We start from the raw sequence: 17,004 nt of genomic DNA, 5'->3' as shown, positions 1-17,004 counted from the left end.
GGAATTTGGGAGTCTGGGACATCTGTCCAATGAAAGTATAAATCTATCACTCCTTAGTGTACTGTAAGTGCAGGAAACTGCAAACAAATATGTTTCTGGTAATGCTTTAACTCATCAATGATGTATGCTCTTTTCATTTGGCACAGATCATTCTCCAAGATAGCTCTTCAAAAGTAGTGAGACAGATCAGCTCAAATTTATCTGGATTACTGTAATGGTTTATTGCATATAGTTATAGTTTTATTGACATTCAGTAGGTTATCAGGGATGGGAATGTTTGGAAAACAGCTAAAACAAATAATTGTCAACAGGCTTAAAAAAAACATATTGGGAAAAATCTTCTTGTGCAAGCATATACAATAATTCCAAAGTACATTTTTGGGGGGAGAAAACATCCATAACATTTAGACATGGATGAAGGCTGTTAACATCTAGTTGTTCAAGTTACCACAACAGACTTAATTTACCCAACTCAAAAGATGCCAGTGTGGTTTCTTTGAACGTTAACAACCTCTCACCCTAGCGGAATGGTGGTGTTGGTGGTGTGTGTGTGCGTGCGTGGAGGGGGGATATTGGGGCAGATCGCATTTAGGCAATGGGACATGGAGTGTTGGATCAAGCCATTCATCTGGTTTGCATAACTCTGTCATATCCAAGGAGATGGGGCTACGCGTCATTCTGCTCTCTACTAGAATCTGTGTGTGTGTGTGCGTGCATGCGTGGGTGCATGTGTGTGTGTGAATATGCCGATGTGCTGGTGAGGAAGGGGGTTGTCTGTCGTTGTGGTTGTGTGTGCGTGTGTATTTGAGTCAATGAGTGTAGATGCATAGCTATGTGTAGCTCTGCTGTGTGAAATCCCAGACAATAGTGTTGTTGTTCACAAAAGCATGTTTAGTGCCGAAATAGGACAATTCAATTGCAATAGCCAAAAACCGGTGGGCATGTAAATCCACCCAAGGGATTAACCTTAAATGTAGTATAAACTGTCCCTCTGTGTCAACTGTTGTCAAGCACATCACAATTCATTTTTGTTTTATTATTTTATCTGAGGCTATGAGATATGTTTCAAAGTCACAAGGGTGTTGCGTCTCTCTTTTGACTGCTAAGGATGTTCAAGGGGTGTGTTTAATGTGTTTACACCTTGCTGAAGGACTTTAATCATGCTCTGAGTAATTATACTTTATACAGCCCGCCAGCAGGAGACAGAGAAATGGGTGAACTCATGCAAGTTATCATCTGTCTCCCCCCAGGCTGCTCCATTCAAATGTCATGGCATCAAAGTGGTGGAAAGTTCTGGGCTGTCAGACGGCATCAGAAGCTTGTCATGGCCTCCGGTGGGACAACCCCATCCAGTGAAATGGAAACCAGCTTTCTGTTCATGTTCTCTGTTTAGATACACCGTCTTCTCTCTCAAAGATTGAGTGGCACCATCACAGAGGAATCACTTATGGGAAGACACAGACAATGCATTTCTCTGAACTAAATCCTTTGAATTTATATTTTGCAATCATTATAGGAATTCATATCAGACATGAATCCCGTTATATATATATATATATATATATAACAGGATAACATTTTTTATAGATTGGGTTCAAGTGTGTCCCCCGTAGGCTGGGCTTGGAGGGCTGTGATACTCGTCTGGGACCTTTGAAACCATAATTCCCAACAGCAGAACACTGAGAGCTGGAAAAGGACTACAACTCTGTCAAGACTGCAGCCACCAGGTCATACAGTATTTCTGAGCTGTGACAGAATGATAACAGAACCAAATTGTTTTATCCAAAGGGTACACTTATCCATTTATACACAAACATACCCGCCGATTAAGTGCTAGCTTGCAAAATCAGTATTTTATTATGATCCTTTTGGACGTTACGTTGCTATAAGTACAGGTCAGAATGTGAATCTGATGTATCTATGTATCTGTTATGAGTAAAAATGTGAATCATGATATGAAATCAATTTGTTCTTGATTTACAGGTGAACACTTTTATATGTTAGTGGTTGCCTTGAACAGGCAATTGCTAGTTGTTATTTATCACTATGCCCTGAAATGTGTAATCAAGGTCTGAAAAGTGGAAATGTGTCATATTTACTGTACTCTCTCTGTCTTGTCCTGTCAAAAATACCTTGCCTGAGGTCCTTTTCTGAGAGCTAGCAGGTTTGTGGATGTGAGATTGTCAGTGAGAGAGACGAGGCAGACACTTTACAGACTTAAAACAAATATAGGGGTAATTTGCATATTGGGGGGGTGCATTTTCTCTCTCTGGAAGAGAGAAAAGGAAAGTGCAAAAACACCACCCCTCATATGGAATTACAGTTAAATGGTTTTAGTATACTTTTGAACTTGGAAAGCACATACACATGCATTAACTTCCATGGATCTGGTCCAGACTGAGGTTTGCTCATATCAAACAGTCTCATGCTTACCCATGCACACCAGATACAGACATGTTGTCCTTTAGAAAAGTAACTCTGGATATAAATAACTGGATAACCCTTTCTAGGGAAAGCCTGGTTCACACAGAAGGACAACCGCTGGGTCTGCGGCAAAACGGATTAATAGCAGTGGAACAAGAAAAACACAATAGAGATGTTTAGAAACCAAATGCTACTGTATAGACAATATTTAGCTTGATGTCAATGGAATGTTATATCCATTGTTTTGATGAGATATCAGAGTCATACTATTTCCTTTAAAGGATAGATTGATTAGACAGATCACATCCACAAGATATAATCAAAGATACATTTAATTGCAAAGTTTTTTTTGTTGTACACAATGTAAAATTGTACTTGCTTGCTGTAACACCCCACTGGGCACACCATTTCATTTCAACGTGGACATTTGGTAATATTTGGTAGAAACGTTGATCAATGAGATTTCAACCTTTATTCACCTACTCAATAAATCAGCCAGAAGTTTGTTGGCTGACTTATTGATTGATGATCTGACATTATTTCAACGGTACAAATTCATTATATTTCATACGAGGTTTGTCTATGTTGAAAATGTATTAAAATGTTGACATAATCCTATGGTTGAAATTCCACCCTCAAAACAACAGTTTACAATGATTAGCCCAGTGGGATAGAGTATACTGTATGTAGCCAACACAACAAAACAATTGTTTACCTTTTCACTAAGTTTTGATTGACAAATGATTGCTAAGTATATATTGTTCTTTCAAATGCTGCAAAACGTAAAGCCATTCCAGCTGTACACACATCTTCATGATAAGAGAGTCTAGAGGCAAAAGAGTCCTGGGCTGTGCTATGTTGTAGCACCATCTGCTGCTGAACAAAGAAGGTGATGATAGGTTCTGTAGATACTGTAGACCAGGACTGGTCAACCCTCCTGGAGGGCTTTTTCTCCAGCCCTGTTAAAAAATACCTGATTCAGTTATAGGTCCTAGTGACTTCCTTTTCCAGTAGTTTTTCATTCACTGAAGGGGTGGCTATGTTCAAGGTTCCTCTGGACGAAATAAGGAGTAGGGTGCCAGCCATTTCACATGATGATCCCTGAAAGGATGGTTCATATTATTACAATATAATTTAAAAAAAAACATGCCTTTGTTAACGGGTGGGTTAAGCTGTGTTTTATGAACAGGGTTAACAATAGCACCCTCACTTGTTGAGTTGGAATGAAGCTGCAAAACTAAGAATGAATCAAGAGAGCACATCCAGAGCGTAGGTCTGTCTACCTGTGGTATTTTTGTCCCTTTCTCCTTTGATATTCCATTTCATCCACTGTCCAGACGGCCCCCTTGCCTCCCTCCACTCGCACAAAACACTTGTGGAGGCTAAGATTATGACGGACAGCGTTCTGTGGCGGCAAATGAATACAGCTTGTGTAAGGAGTTCAGGAGCTAATATTGCTCAAGACTCAAATATAGGACTCATATGAAAGTGAGCATAATGATCCAAGGAGAAGCCTAACCTTCCATGTGGCCGTGTTGTGTCGGAAGTAGAAGAACATGGTGGTGAACCAGTTGTAGATGTCATTCAGAGAGCGCTGCTTGTCTGGAGACTCCAGTATAGACTGCAGACAGACATGGTGGACATTCACAATATGCTTGTGCAATTGAAACAACTCACATGAGGTCTAGACATATTGCTACACATGTAGTCCAATACAACAGATTTTATATTAATGTCACACTTGTCGCTGTCTTGCAGTCCAACAAGGACGCATGAACTACCGAGCAAACTGTGTGTTCCTCAGCCACTCAGCCAGACTCTCGACAGTCTACCTTTTCCTTTTCTCAAGTGCTCCTTTTACACAAGTGTTCAGAGAGACTACTGTCTAAATCAGACAACTCACCCATCTTATCATGCAGGCGTAGGTGTACAGTGGTCTAATGTTGTTGTATTTGTAACACTCAATGCTCGGGATAAGATCTGTGGGACGGCCAACGAAAGCAAACATAACAGGTCTTCAGTTTGGATCAGATTCTACAGCAACGCGAAAGGCAACATCACCAAAACAAATAAGCAAAACACTTGTAGGAATGCACTCAGAGTGGCAGTCAGAATCAAAATGGAGTGGAACTCCCTCAGGCTTAAGAAGAGCGGGAGGGGGGGCAGTGTTACCTGGCCGTAGGTGGTGGGGAGCAGCAGAGGGCCAATACTTGTGTTGAACCAGCTCCTCTGGCTCTTTAGTGGTGCAGCGTGACACTCCATCTGGCATCCGGGCCGGGGCTGGGTTCTGGGGCAGGCCTAGTGACAGGCTGTGCCTGTAGGGCCAGTCTGAAGCTGCCTTCTGACAGGGAGAGAGACCATGACCCAACAACACAGATATTCAACAAGGACAAGTTGGGGTACATAGAAATTGTCTTAAAAAGTGCAGGATAATGGACAATGACCGGTTACTATAGTCACTTGAGGGAATTAGCCAATAGAGGGAGCCTTGAGAAGTTACCAAGGCAGTTGATTTGTGTCCCGATAGGTGCAGATGTAGTTGCATTGCGAAGAGTTTCTGTTTTTCCACAGTCAGCTAAAAAAGAGAGAATGTTCATTAAGGGCCGCATTTTCACTTAGTTGGAGTTGGAGCTTTACAACCTTTCTCAGTTGTCTGTGTTCACTAGTTGTAGTTTTTCTGTAAAACTCTATAATATGTAAAACTACAGGAACAAACCTGGGTCTCCATGTATTGCACCATGTCTTGTTGTACCCTCCACTGTGCAATGCTTCTGTCTCCATGGCCATGGTCAGAGTGGAGGTGTCTGGAAACACCATAAAGAGCATCACAGTCATGACTATAAACAACAGCGCCACAACTGTATCACAATGACTAATAAAATATACTGGTGCTCATTACTTACTTCAAAAAACTGGGAAATTCTTCAAATACTGCATCGCAGCCAGGCCAGCAGCAGAGTCCGTTGAGAAACAGAGCACTGGACCCCTCTAAGGTTGGGTGACCTGCCCTGCAGAATGAGGGGAGGAATATTACAAACTTAGGACTTAACGCAATCAATCAAACCAACCTGGCATTGTTTATGCAGTTTCTGTTCATGTCACATGGGCGCGCACAAGCTTAGATGCACGTACATGCACACAGACACACACACACATGCGCGGGAACTCACTCATGTTGCCTGGTGATAATGGAGCTCTGCTTAGGACTGGCTGTCCTCAGGGGAGAGGGGTGACGAGTTGGCCCAGGAGAGTGCTCAGAGTGTGGGGGAGAGGTCTGTCCACGGCTCCCTGTGTCCACCTCCACCTTGCACAGTGAGATGGGCTGAGCTGAACCGGCCTCTGTTAGAGTGCATGGTGCTGGAGAAGCAGAAGGTAGAGAAAAATGTATCTTTATGGAGAAAGACCTAGATACACTTTCCATGAACCTCCTTTGAATAATGTACAGTATAATGGCTGTATAGAATTGTATGCAACATATGGAATGACACCATACTTTTAAAGCCGCTAGTGTTTCCATTCAAAAGTGTGACTGTACACACACATTATAGGGTGAGGGAAAAAGGAAAATGTTTTGACAATGATTTAATGGTCCAGTTGTGAATGTAAGGATGCTGCAGCGAGTCAGTCCAAGTGGACAGAAGTGTACTATGGGGTTGGCTATGGATTCTATACATCCATTTTACACTTGAGGGTCATGGACAGTGTTTCTACTGTAGGTCTTTCTCCATAAAGAGCTGTTTTATAGAGAGCAATAATAATGGCGTCTTTTAGTAAGCACTAACACCGCCATGGTCCGTGGAACAAAGCCTAAGGGGAAATGAATGGAGTTTTATATGTCTGTGGTAAACACAGGCTTAGGAGATCTTATACGTTTTGTTCTATGAGATAATCTTCATCAGCTAACGTCACTTTTTGTGCATATTGAAGCATTTACTGTATGTAATGAAAAAAAGCACATGAAGGCTTCATAATTCATAAATGCCATGTCAACTGACTGATATTATCTCATAGAACAAAACGTATAAGATCTCCTAAGCCTGTGTTAACCTTCTCCCAAAACCCTATTCTTTTCCCATTCATTTTCCCCATAAGAACGGCTGAACGAACCAGAGGTAACTCATATATAGATTTTTCTATTGTGTTATTGACTGTACGTTTGTTTATCCCATGTGTAACTCTGTGTTGTTGTTTTTGTCGCACTGCTTTGCTTTATCTTGGCCAGGTCGCAGTTGTAAATGAGAACTTGTTCTCAACTGGCCTACCTGGTTAAATAAAGGTGAAATGAAAAAATAAATAAAAAACATGTGTACGCAAGGGGGCTGCAGAGAGTCAGTCAGAGCAAAGCGTACCCTGCGGTCGTACGTGGGCAGCCTGGACACCCTGGCGTAGAACAGAGGGTCTGTGCTGGCTCAACTGGGGGCACAGAGACACCCGTTGCAGGAACGGTCTCCCCTCCTCCTCACTGGAACACTGGGGAGGACATGGAACAAGACACTTACAGTACCCCCTTTCACCAGCAGGGAGTTCTCCGAGCAAATACAAGCAACTTTCTGGTGCTGATGTTCGTGAAACTGAAACAATAATGTATGGGTTACATGTATCTCAGGTCAGAATAGGGCATCGAAACGCGTTATAATAGGAGGTATAAGAAGGAATATCATACCTGCTGTAACAATATGCTTTGGAGCTGAGATGAGTCCATAAGTGGACCTCCATGTCTAATCATCAATGGGAAGCCCATCTATGAATAATGGACATTTATTTATATCATTCCTCTCACTATAAGGACAACAAATTTTCCATGTAATGAAAATATAAATATTTCCTCCAAGCTAGAATCCTTAGTTGCAACATTAATGTTTGGACTTAACAATTACCGATTGATTCTTGAAGACAATAACTTATAAAGGCCTGAGAAGCTTAGTTCAACTGTCGCACCCCATCAGAACACAAAATAAAAGTTTGTTTTCCTTCAATGTTTGTAAACAAAGTAAATGTAAACAACCACTGTATAGCCTCAAAACATGGTTAAAACTGTAATTTTGATATTTACATTTACATTTTAGTCATTTAGCAGACGCTCTTATCCAGAGCGACTTACAGTATTGAATGCATACATTTCATACATTTTTTTTCTTTTTTTCTCTGTACTGGATGGCCAGTCCTTGCATCCATAGCATAGTCTATGAATTTGAGAGTGGTTCCATTTCTTTAGGCCCATCCCTCAGATTTTTATCGAAACAGAGGTTGGGTGTGGCTTAGTTATTTTTATGGATTCTAGCTTTAATAGTCTTAAATTAGTATTATTATACAAAAAAATTGTAGACCAAAAAACAAATGAAAAAGCAAACGGTATGAAACCAATTGATGTACACTTTAGCTTGAGCTCTTAACTTTCAATTAATGTTTATTTTAGTATTCATTATGTATTATTATTTTTCTTTGTAAATTTGTCTCAAATTTTGCTTGAAACCACAGTAACAGTTCAACCAGTACCTGCGTAACAGAGGTACGAGCATAGAGCTGAGGTGAGGCAGAATCTTTGGGCTGGGTACGTGCGTCTGGCTCCTCTCCCTGTTCACCCCGCCGCTCTCGCTGCTGCTGATGTCGCCCACTGTTCAGTCGCCCACTCTTCAATCTCTCACTCTCAGTCTGTGGCATCCCTGGGCCTGCTGCAGAAGAGCAGAAATGGATGGTTAGTGCTAAGTGCATGTCACCCCTAAGAATGCAGGGGTGGTGGTGGATAAAGGTTGACTCTCACACTGCAAATGTGTAGACAACATAAACAATCGTAAATAAACGCATATCGCAATAGATCATCTCCACACAGGGCACCAATTATGTAGGCATGCTCCTATTTGTAAGGATATGTTGTATTCAGTCCAGCACATTGTTCAATGTATGACATTAAAACAACATATTGCTCAAATATAATATAATACGAGAGAGAGAGAGAGAGAGAGGGAGAGAGAGAGAGAAAGAGAGAAAGGAGAGAGTGAGGGGGGATACAAATTTGCTCTTTGGTAAATGTTAGACAGCTACAGGTTTGGAGGCATGGTATCTTTGTTCCTTTATCAGACATAATGAAAGGGAGAGGAGTTCAAACACAGTCTGGGCTGAGAGATTTTGTGGTTGTGCACAGGTGCAACCTTTGACTACACAGACAGAGGAGGGTACAGAGATGAAGCTGATAGCAGCAGGTATCTCAAAAATATAGCACAGGAAAGAGGGAAAGGGAGAGGGTGCTCCAATTCTTTTCTCCCCTCGTACCCCTGGTACTGGTACTGTTTCAGTGGCATTCACCTTGTATTTAGAAAGAAATAATGTGGTATCAATGGCTACGCTATTGTGCTTAGTATACTTGAAATAACTACTTGGCACCAAAATCTGTTAAAACTCCCAAAGAAACAAACATGTCATTTCTAGGTAATTATGTAAATATCTGGTCATTTCTCCACCGTAAAACAAGGTGCTACCCAAGAGGGTCTAAAAAGGCAACCTCATAGAACTCTATACCTCAAATGTTTAAAAGTCTATGGGTGACCACTGTGTACATTTGCAAATGCATGCTCTCACCCAGGAAGAGGAAACAGGAATTCAGTAGAAAGAGAAAGTACTGAAGCTCTTTGTGGCTTCTCACTTTTATCTCCACTTCACTAGCAAAGCCAAACATGTCTTCTTTACAGAAAGCTCAGATCAAAGCAAAGTATTTGTTGTAATGCAAAGTGACAATTGAATCAAGTCACATAAAACAGGCATTAAATGAATAAGCACATCTTTTGGATTTGGAACTGAGAGCTACAATACATGTTTATGTCACACAGGTTTGTAGGGTGTGATTTGATGAATGGACGTGCTACAATGACATTACAAGTAGAAGATTGTGATATATTAACACTTCTTTCAACACTTCTCTCAACTGAGGACAATTACGTTCAGCTTTTACTATAGTCTAGGACTGGGTTTCATTATCAAAATGCTATATTTACAATCAACTACATATGGAAAATTATTAATTCTGTATCATATTGAAACTTTTTTCTCAGTGAGTTTTCTTATTACTCACTATGCTTCCATATCTAAAATATCTGTCTGATCTTGGCGCTTTGGAAGGAACCTGTGGGTGATATCGATTTGTAGATTCGCTTTCTTTGACCTATAACACTACAGTAGGGGAGGAAGGAATTTATAAGCAGAGTAATCATTCTTTTTGATCTTTGATCCACAAAGGACAGTATTAAACAGAATTTGATTTCCCCCCCAATATTATATTATGTTCAATTTATAATATGATTTCTTCTGATTCAACTTTTCTTTTTGAATGAGGAGAAAAATGTATATAAAAATAGATTAGAGTATATACTATACTGTAGTGATGACTTAGAGACAGTTACATTAACATTTATGTCCAAAATTATTGAATTAATCTAAATGGCAAAATCAGCATGAAGACTAACTTTCAATTTGAAGTTCATATAATACCAGTCCTACAGACAATTTAAAAAAACATGGCAGTTTATATTACAAAGTTAGAATGTTTCTTGAACATTTATGTCCAACTTCTGTATTTCCAGAGTTTGCAACATTTTGGGCAAAAAGGTGAACTCAGCTCCATCATTCATTGAATCAGATGGCTCATTCATCACAAAACCCACTGATATTGCCAACTACTTTAATAGTTTTTTTATTGGCATGATTAGCCAATTTAGGCATGACATGCCAACAACAAACCCTGAACCTACTCATCCATTAATAAATTACCATATTAGGAAATACAAGCATTGTAATTTTGAATTCCGTAAAGTGAGTGTGGAAGAGGTGAAAAAATAATTGTCTAACTTCTCAAATGTAACATTTCATTCTGTGATAAGAGTCACTGACTCAAAGCCACAAGAAGGTAGAACATATTTCAAACGTTGCTTGTAAGTGGGCGGTAGTTGCAGAAATGTTGGGTCTGACAACTTGGATGGAAAATCACTGAGGAGGATAACGGACTATATTGACACTCCTATTCGCCATCTCTTCAATCTAAGCCTACAGGAAAGTGTGTGCCCTCAGCCCTGGAGGGAAGAAAAAGTCATACCGCTACCCAAGAATAGCAAAGCGCCCTTTACTGGCTCAAACAGCTGACCAATCAGCCTGCTACCAATCCTTAGTAAACTTTTGGAAAAAATTGTGTTTGACCAGATACAATGCTATTACAGAGTAAACAAATCAACAATTGACTTTCAGCATACTTATAGGGAAGGGCACTCAACATTTACGACACTTACACAAATCACTGATGATTGGCTGAAAAAATTGATAATAAGAAGCTTGTGGTTGCTGTTTTGTTTGACGTCAGTGCAGCTTTTGACATTGTCGATCATAATCTGCTGCTGGAAAAAGACATGGGTTGTGGCTTTACATTCCCTGCTATATCATGGATCGAGAACTACCTGTATAACAGAACACAGAGTGTGTTCTTTAATGGAAGCCTCTCCAACATAATCCAGGTAGAGTTGGGCATTCCCCAGGTCAGTTGTCTAGGCTCTTACATTTTTCAATCTTTACCAATGACCTGTCACTGGCACTGAGTAAAGCCTGTGAGTCTATGTATGCTGATGGCTCATCATTATAAACGTCAGCTACCACAGCAAGTAAAATCACTTAACAAAAATATGCAGTCAGTTTTAGAATGGCCTGTGCTATCTGCGATCCTTGAGACGTCCCTACCCCATTAAAGTTGACATTTTAAATGGTTAAAGTAAGGGTTAAGGTTAGAGTTAGAATTAAAGTTAGGGTTAGGGTTAGGATTAGGGTAAGGATAAGGGTTAAGGTTAGGGTTAGGAATGTCCCAAAGATCCCAGATAGCACTGACAAGTAAAAAGCTAGACCTAAATATTTAAAAAACTATAAGCATTGTATTTGGGCCAACATTCACAAAATCCTGAACCTCAACTAAATCTTCTAATGAATAATGTGAAAATTTAGCAAGTTTAGGAGACTAAACTGCTTGGTGTAACCTTGGATTGTTAACTGTCATGGTTAAAACACATTTATGCAACAGTAGCTAAGATGGGGAGAGGTTGTCTGCCCGTAATAAAGTGCTGCTCTGCTTTCTTGACATTCTTATCAACAAAACAAGTCCTACAGGCCCTAGTTTTATCGCACCTGGACTACTGCCCAGTCATATGGTCAAGTGACACAAAGAGGGACATCGGCAAATTACAGTTGACCCAGAACAGAGCAGCACGGTTGGCCCTTAAGTGTACATGGAGAACTAACAACAATGGCATGCATGTCAATCTCTGCTGTCTCAAAGTAGAGGAGAGACTGACTGCATCACTACTTGTCTTTGCGAGAGGTACTGACATGTTGAAAGCACAGAGCTGTCTGTTCAAACCAGCACACAGCTCAGAAGCCCACGCATACCCCACACAACATGTCACAAGGGGTCTTTTCACAGTTCCCAAGTCCAGAACAGACTCTGGGAAACGCACAGTACTACACAGAGCCATGATTACATGGAACTCTATTCCACATAAAGTAACTCATGCAAGCAGTAAAATCTGATTTAAAAAAACCCCAAATAAAACCACCTTATGGAACAAGGTGGACTGTAAAGAGACACACACACACACACACACACACACACGCTAGCACACTCACTCTACACACACATACATTGTAATATTGTTGTATGGTGGTATTATACATTTTGTATTGTAGATATGTCGTGGTGTAATACTTTTATATGATGTACTGTTTTATTTTTTTGTTTTTTGTGTAATGTAAATGCCATTATGTGTTTGGACTCCAGGAAGAGCAGCTGCTGCCTTGGCAATCCCTAATAGTACAAATACAATTAAATACAAATAAAAAGCAATTGAGATAGAACTACTACTCATGATTACTAATGTCACATTAGTGTGCAGCGTAAATCCAGCTACAACAAGTGCAGGGTGTAAATGCTGGAGTGAGAAGATCCCACACCCTACAATCATGTCACACTGACTCAGAGCTTCCATTTATAACTATGACTAGTACATCACTATTGGCTTTTGCCAGAATTTGACCTACATGTTTTATTCTATAAACTACAATACAACACAAAATGTGCATCTATTAATCTGTTCATCCTAATCTGATCTTTAAATTAGGTTAACTGAATAAAAACCTAATCTACCTGGAATATTTTGGTGATTTGCAGATTAAATGCATGTTGTGATTGTAGTGTAAGCCTCAATACTTACATTTTTATATTGACAAAAAATTATTCATAGAGAGAAAATGCTTTCTGGTTTTCTCACAGATCAAAAGTAACACAATTGAAAGACCAAAGTATAACAGTGTAATTCCTGTAAGGTGATTCATCGTCTTTGACATTGTGGTACCGAAAATATTACCATATTCCATCATTTGCTTTTTTTGTGGTAACAAAGTACAGATATTGACAACCGTCAGAAAAATCTGAATGTATGATCATTTTGATGACACAGCAACATGTGATGATACTGGTACACATTCTTGACATAAATTTTAAAAAATCCCAGTATCCTTCAATGATAAAAGACACATTTTGGACAAGCCCCCAGATTCATCACAAATGACCTTTTTGCATCATGAGACTTCGATCCACCAACAGTTCATCATGTTATGAATATCAGGTCTTGGGTCTAAACCCAAATCATTTTAAGAATTACATTTACAATGAGATTGTACATTTTGTTTAGTAACGCATAGATATTTCAGAGTTTCAATTATTACATTTTTTTCACCAATTATTTCCTTGAATATACGGAATTCAAATGAATCTACCCTAACCGTGATAGATATCATACCAAAGTCGTTTCAGTTTTGTGAATGAATGTGCCCATTGTTAGAATTGTGTCGACTGGATTATCATTGAATAATCCATTCAATGAGAAGTTAAAAGTAATCTTGAACATAATGTTTAAAAAATGTGTAGAAGAAAGATTGGATTGTTTTATCCTATATGATTACTGATGGTTTAAATACTTCCTTTTACACCTGTTTACACCTTTCAACAGGTTCCTCACTAAAGCAGTCATTACAAACTAAGTTATTTTCTTAGTTGTGTTTACTTAATATTAAGACCTATCATTCCCCTTTCACAAAACATGCCCTTTTCACCCTTTTGGTATATGCCTACAATCTGTCACCCAACTGATATACAGTATTGATACTTTTTACGCTTTTAGAAGTAAGGTACGTGATCATTAGACTACACTATAAAATAGCTCATACACCACAGCTACAACCAATCCACCATTACAGATTACACCAAACCAGATTACACCATGGTCTTGAGTTTTGCGTACTGTACGTACCTCTGGGGGACACGCACTCCAAATTGGGAGACACTTGTCCACTGAATTATCTCCCTTCTGATACACAGAATGGTTGCCAACTCTAGCTGAAAGCAAAGAAGTACATTCCTAAAATGTAAAGGTCACAAGTTAAAACAGAAAGTTTTCTCACCTTACACCTTCCGTATCTCCTGCTCGCTTTCTGTCTTCCTGTTCTTAAGAGGATGAGATGCTAGAAAATGAAAAAAAGCTAACAAATGTCAGAGAGAGGGGGGTAGTATTCCACAAGTGATGTTTGAAGTCTATTATGTTTAAAAGAACACAGACTACCTGCAATATTCACTGTAACGGTGAAACAGGTTATGGTAAGAGCAAAGAAATGTTGAAAAAGACATGTTTATTAAAATAGGTTTATAAATATAAAAATGTTTATGAAAAGTATATTTCTTTGATGATATAAAACAATTATATTTGATTTCAGCATGAATTATTAATTTGTTAGGCAAGTAGACCAAAACCTATCAGCATGTTTTGTCTAAGGTACAAATAAATGTTAACACTGACGCTAATCTCCTCCAATAGTATCTTGTTTTTTCTTTTCCAACACATCGTATTCAGGTAACTTTCACAATAGCTACATTTAAAAAAAATCTTGATACAGACTAAACATAATCATGCGGCCTTGTATAATTTCACTGTGTGTCAACACAATGGAGAGCCATGATGAGTAGAACTGTTGACATAACGTTGCGTAATCACAATAACATGCTCAAATAAAGAGAAATCATTCGGATTACAGAGAGCATGAATAATGCAAAATCATGATTCCCTTCATTCAACACTCACCTGAAAATGTAGCAATGTGTGAGAGAGGGAACAGATGCGTGAAATGTGTGCTTGCAGAATCCAGTCTGTATTTATACCTGGAAGTTACAGTAGGAAAAAAGTTTGCGCCTGCCATCGAAATGGAAATGTCCTACATAACTGTGACAGGTTTGACACAAATAAGCTTAAGTGACTTACCCTACCCTCAATAGTCTGAAGCACAACCTATTTCAGAACAAATAAATGCTACAAGCCACAATGGCAGTGCACAGAAATTGTTTGTTTTGTGATTGTTGATTAGGTGATCCACCGTATTGTACTGAATTAGTGTAAATTCAATTAATCTGGGTTGTCTGTGTTAGCTGTGTTGTCTGTGTTAGCCCGGTGGTCTGAAACCTAGGCATTAGCTTGGGGAGCTTTCGCAAGTCTTCAGGACCTCCTCTCCCTCGCCACAATGACCCCAGCAGCTAATAGGCATCAACTGAATGACTGGCACCGATGGGACCGACTCGGTTGCAGCCCTGGTCGTCTGCGCACCACAAAATTGTGTTGGCTCACTGAGCTAAAGCTTGGGAAGCTAGTGCAAGTCTTTAGGTTTCCGACAAAGTTACTCAACATGCAAACATGGCTCATTGAACCACCTCTGTTACAAAGGCAATGCCCCACCATGACCCTGAGGGGCCTACACAGTCTGCAGTGATATCGGCAGGCTCTAAACCCTACAATTACCCAACACATTCTCCAAACCACATTGCTAAATAACTTTCCATCGCTAAAATACTCTTCTAGCTCTCCTTTTACCCCTGTTTAAGTCTTGGACTGGCTATGCTGAGGAGTGCGATTTCTCATGTGTACCAAGACTCATTCACTTGAAACTTGTATTCTCGTGTGAATGTAACACACATCTGAGGGAAAACAATGAAATTATGCACTTTCTCACCGACCTCATTCTGCGGAGGAACAGAGAAAGGACACAGACTGCTCCGTCTTTTACCACATATTCTGTCATCCCTGACCACACATACTGTAATGATACTTGCTGACAAGACGTTCAAAAAGTCATATGTTGTCAATTTGCATCCTTACATCTTTGGATGTAATTCATCATGAAATACATTTTTTTGTCTGTGATTCAACTTTTCCTTGTGTGTGAGGATCTCTAGAAGAAGCAGAAGAGTGGTGACAGGGGGCTAGAGCGGGCGGTTGCTGACCACAGGTGTGTCCTAATCGTGACTAGCTGAAGTAAGATTTTAAAAAATCGTTATGACATGTATGCTCAAATGGTTAATAGCATGAGCAGTATATGAAAATATCAACATTACAATTGTGATAATGACATCAAAAGGTGTATTTCTTGTGAGAAATTGATTTGTTTTGCTGTTGTTGTGTCTACTGTACTTATTTTATTTTGTAATAAAGATAATAATCATCATTATCATTAATACTAGCATCACCACCAAAAATTGTTAACAAGGCATTTTACAGAGGAAACATTAACATAACCAACGAAAAATAGTCCATTACGCCACGGGAAAGCCCGCGCGAGGTAAAGTATGACATTCTAAGCAGGTGTAAAACACTTTGTTCTGAAGAGTTATTTTTCAGGTTCTCAAAGGTCATCTATCTAAAATACACCACAGAACGTTGCAAGGAAGCGGTCTGCTTGAGCATCTCAATTTCCTTTTTAATCTTAACAAACATTCCCCTTATTAGATAACAACTGTACACAGGCTTTCACAAAAACCTTTGTGGGGGTTGTTTTTCATAACTTTTCTCAATTAATGTCATGATGTGTTTTTGAAAATCAGAATTATTTGGCCAAATTCACTTACAGTGTATTAAACTACTCAGTTTAGTATTTAGTATTTGGTCAGTTTAGTATTTGGTCTGATATTCCTTGAACACAAGGACTTGTGACTCCACAAACTTGTTGGATGCATTTGCGGTTTGTTTTGGTTGTGTTTTGGATTATGTTTTGCCCAACAGGAACTGAGTTTGTAGAGTCACTTTGCCATTTTGGAGTCACTTTTATTGTAAGAAAATAAGATGTTTCTAAACACTTCTACATTTATGTGGATGCATGATTATGGATAATCATGAACGTATCATGAATGATGATGCGTGAGAAGGTTACAGAGGCACAAAGGACATACTACCCCCCCCCCCCCAAAATGCGTACCTCCTCTATTATTGGTAATGGTGAGAGATTTTGTGGTAGCCTCTGTAACTTTCTCACTCATCATTATTCTAGATTCATTCATGATTTGTTTAATCATGGCATTATCAGCATTAATTTAGAAGTGGTCAGAAATATCTTATCTACTCACTTAGAAAGAAAATTACTCCAGTCATCATTCACCATTCACTTACTATTGCATTTACATAAAAAAATGTTAAAACATTTTAGTAATTTATCAGACGCACTTATTCAGAGCAACTCATT

General features: G+C 39.3%; 1 protein-coding gene across 3 annotated transcripts; it reads right to left on the bottom strand.

Moving 5' to 3' along the window:
- Nucleotides 1–2,740: 2,740 nt before the first annotated feature.
- Nucleotides 2,741–15,379, bottom strand: LOC106572328 (forkhead box protein P3). 3 transcript variants are annotated; one of them, XM_045696007.2, is made up of 14 exons: nt 14,583–15,379; nt 13,909–13,968; nt 7,921–8,096; nt 7,088–7,165; nt 6,774–6,894; nt 5,595–5,781; nt 5,328–5,432; nt 5,141–5,228; nt 4,925–4,999; nt 4,597–4,762; nt 4,328–4,404; nt 3,944–4,045; nt 3,708–3,829; nt 2,741–3,525 (listed from the first exon to the last, which is right to left on the bottom strand). In XM_045696007.2, the coding sequence occupies exons 3-14, from the start codon at nt 8,083–8,085 to the stop codon at nt 3,468–3,470; spliced, it is 1,344 nt and encodes a 447-aa protein (XP_045551963.1). In that variant the 5' UTR covers nt 8,086–8,096; nt 13,909–13,968; nt 14,583–15,379; the 3' UTR covers nt 2,741–3,467. The 3 variants fall into 3 exon arrangements, with proteins under 3 accessions (XP_045551963.1, XP_045551962.1, XP_014001835.1); XM_045696006.2 differs by having other exon boundaries at nt 4,597–4,765; nt 14,583–15,370; XM_014146360.3 differs by lacking the exons at nt 13,909–13,968; nt 14,583–15,379 and adding an exon at nt 13,758–13,889 and having other exon boundaries at nt 4,597–4,765.
- Nucleotides 15,380–17,004: the final 1,625 nt, after the last annotated feature.

The sequence above is a fragment of the Salmo salar genome, chromosome 15, assembly GCF_965601325.2.
Source record: "Salmo salar chromosome 15, fSalSal1, whole genome shotgun sequence".
In the NCBI taxonomy this organism is placed as follows: domain Eukaryota; kingdom Metazoa; phylum Chordata; class Actinopteri; order Salmoniformes; family Salmonidae; genus Salmo; species Salmo salar.
This window is presented reverse-complemented; position numbering and strand designations above follow the sequence as displayed.

Excerpts from the sequence above, each read along its gene's own strand:
- LOC106572328 (XM_045696006.2), bottom strand. The coding sequence starts at position 8,085 with ATGCCACAGACTGAGAGTGAGAGATTGAAGAGTGGGCGACTGAACAGT. Across the intron at positions 6,895-7,087 it reads AAAGCATATTGTTACAGCAG|TGTTCCAGTGAGGAGGAGGG; the intron begins GTATGATATTCC and ends TGTCCTCCCCAG. Across the intron at positions 3,830-3,943 it reads ACAACACGGCCACATGGAAG|AACGCTGTCCGTCATAATCT; the intron begins GTTAGGCTTCTC and ends TTGCCGCCACAG.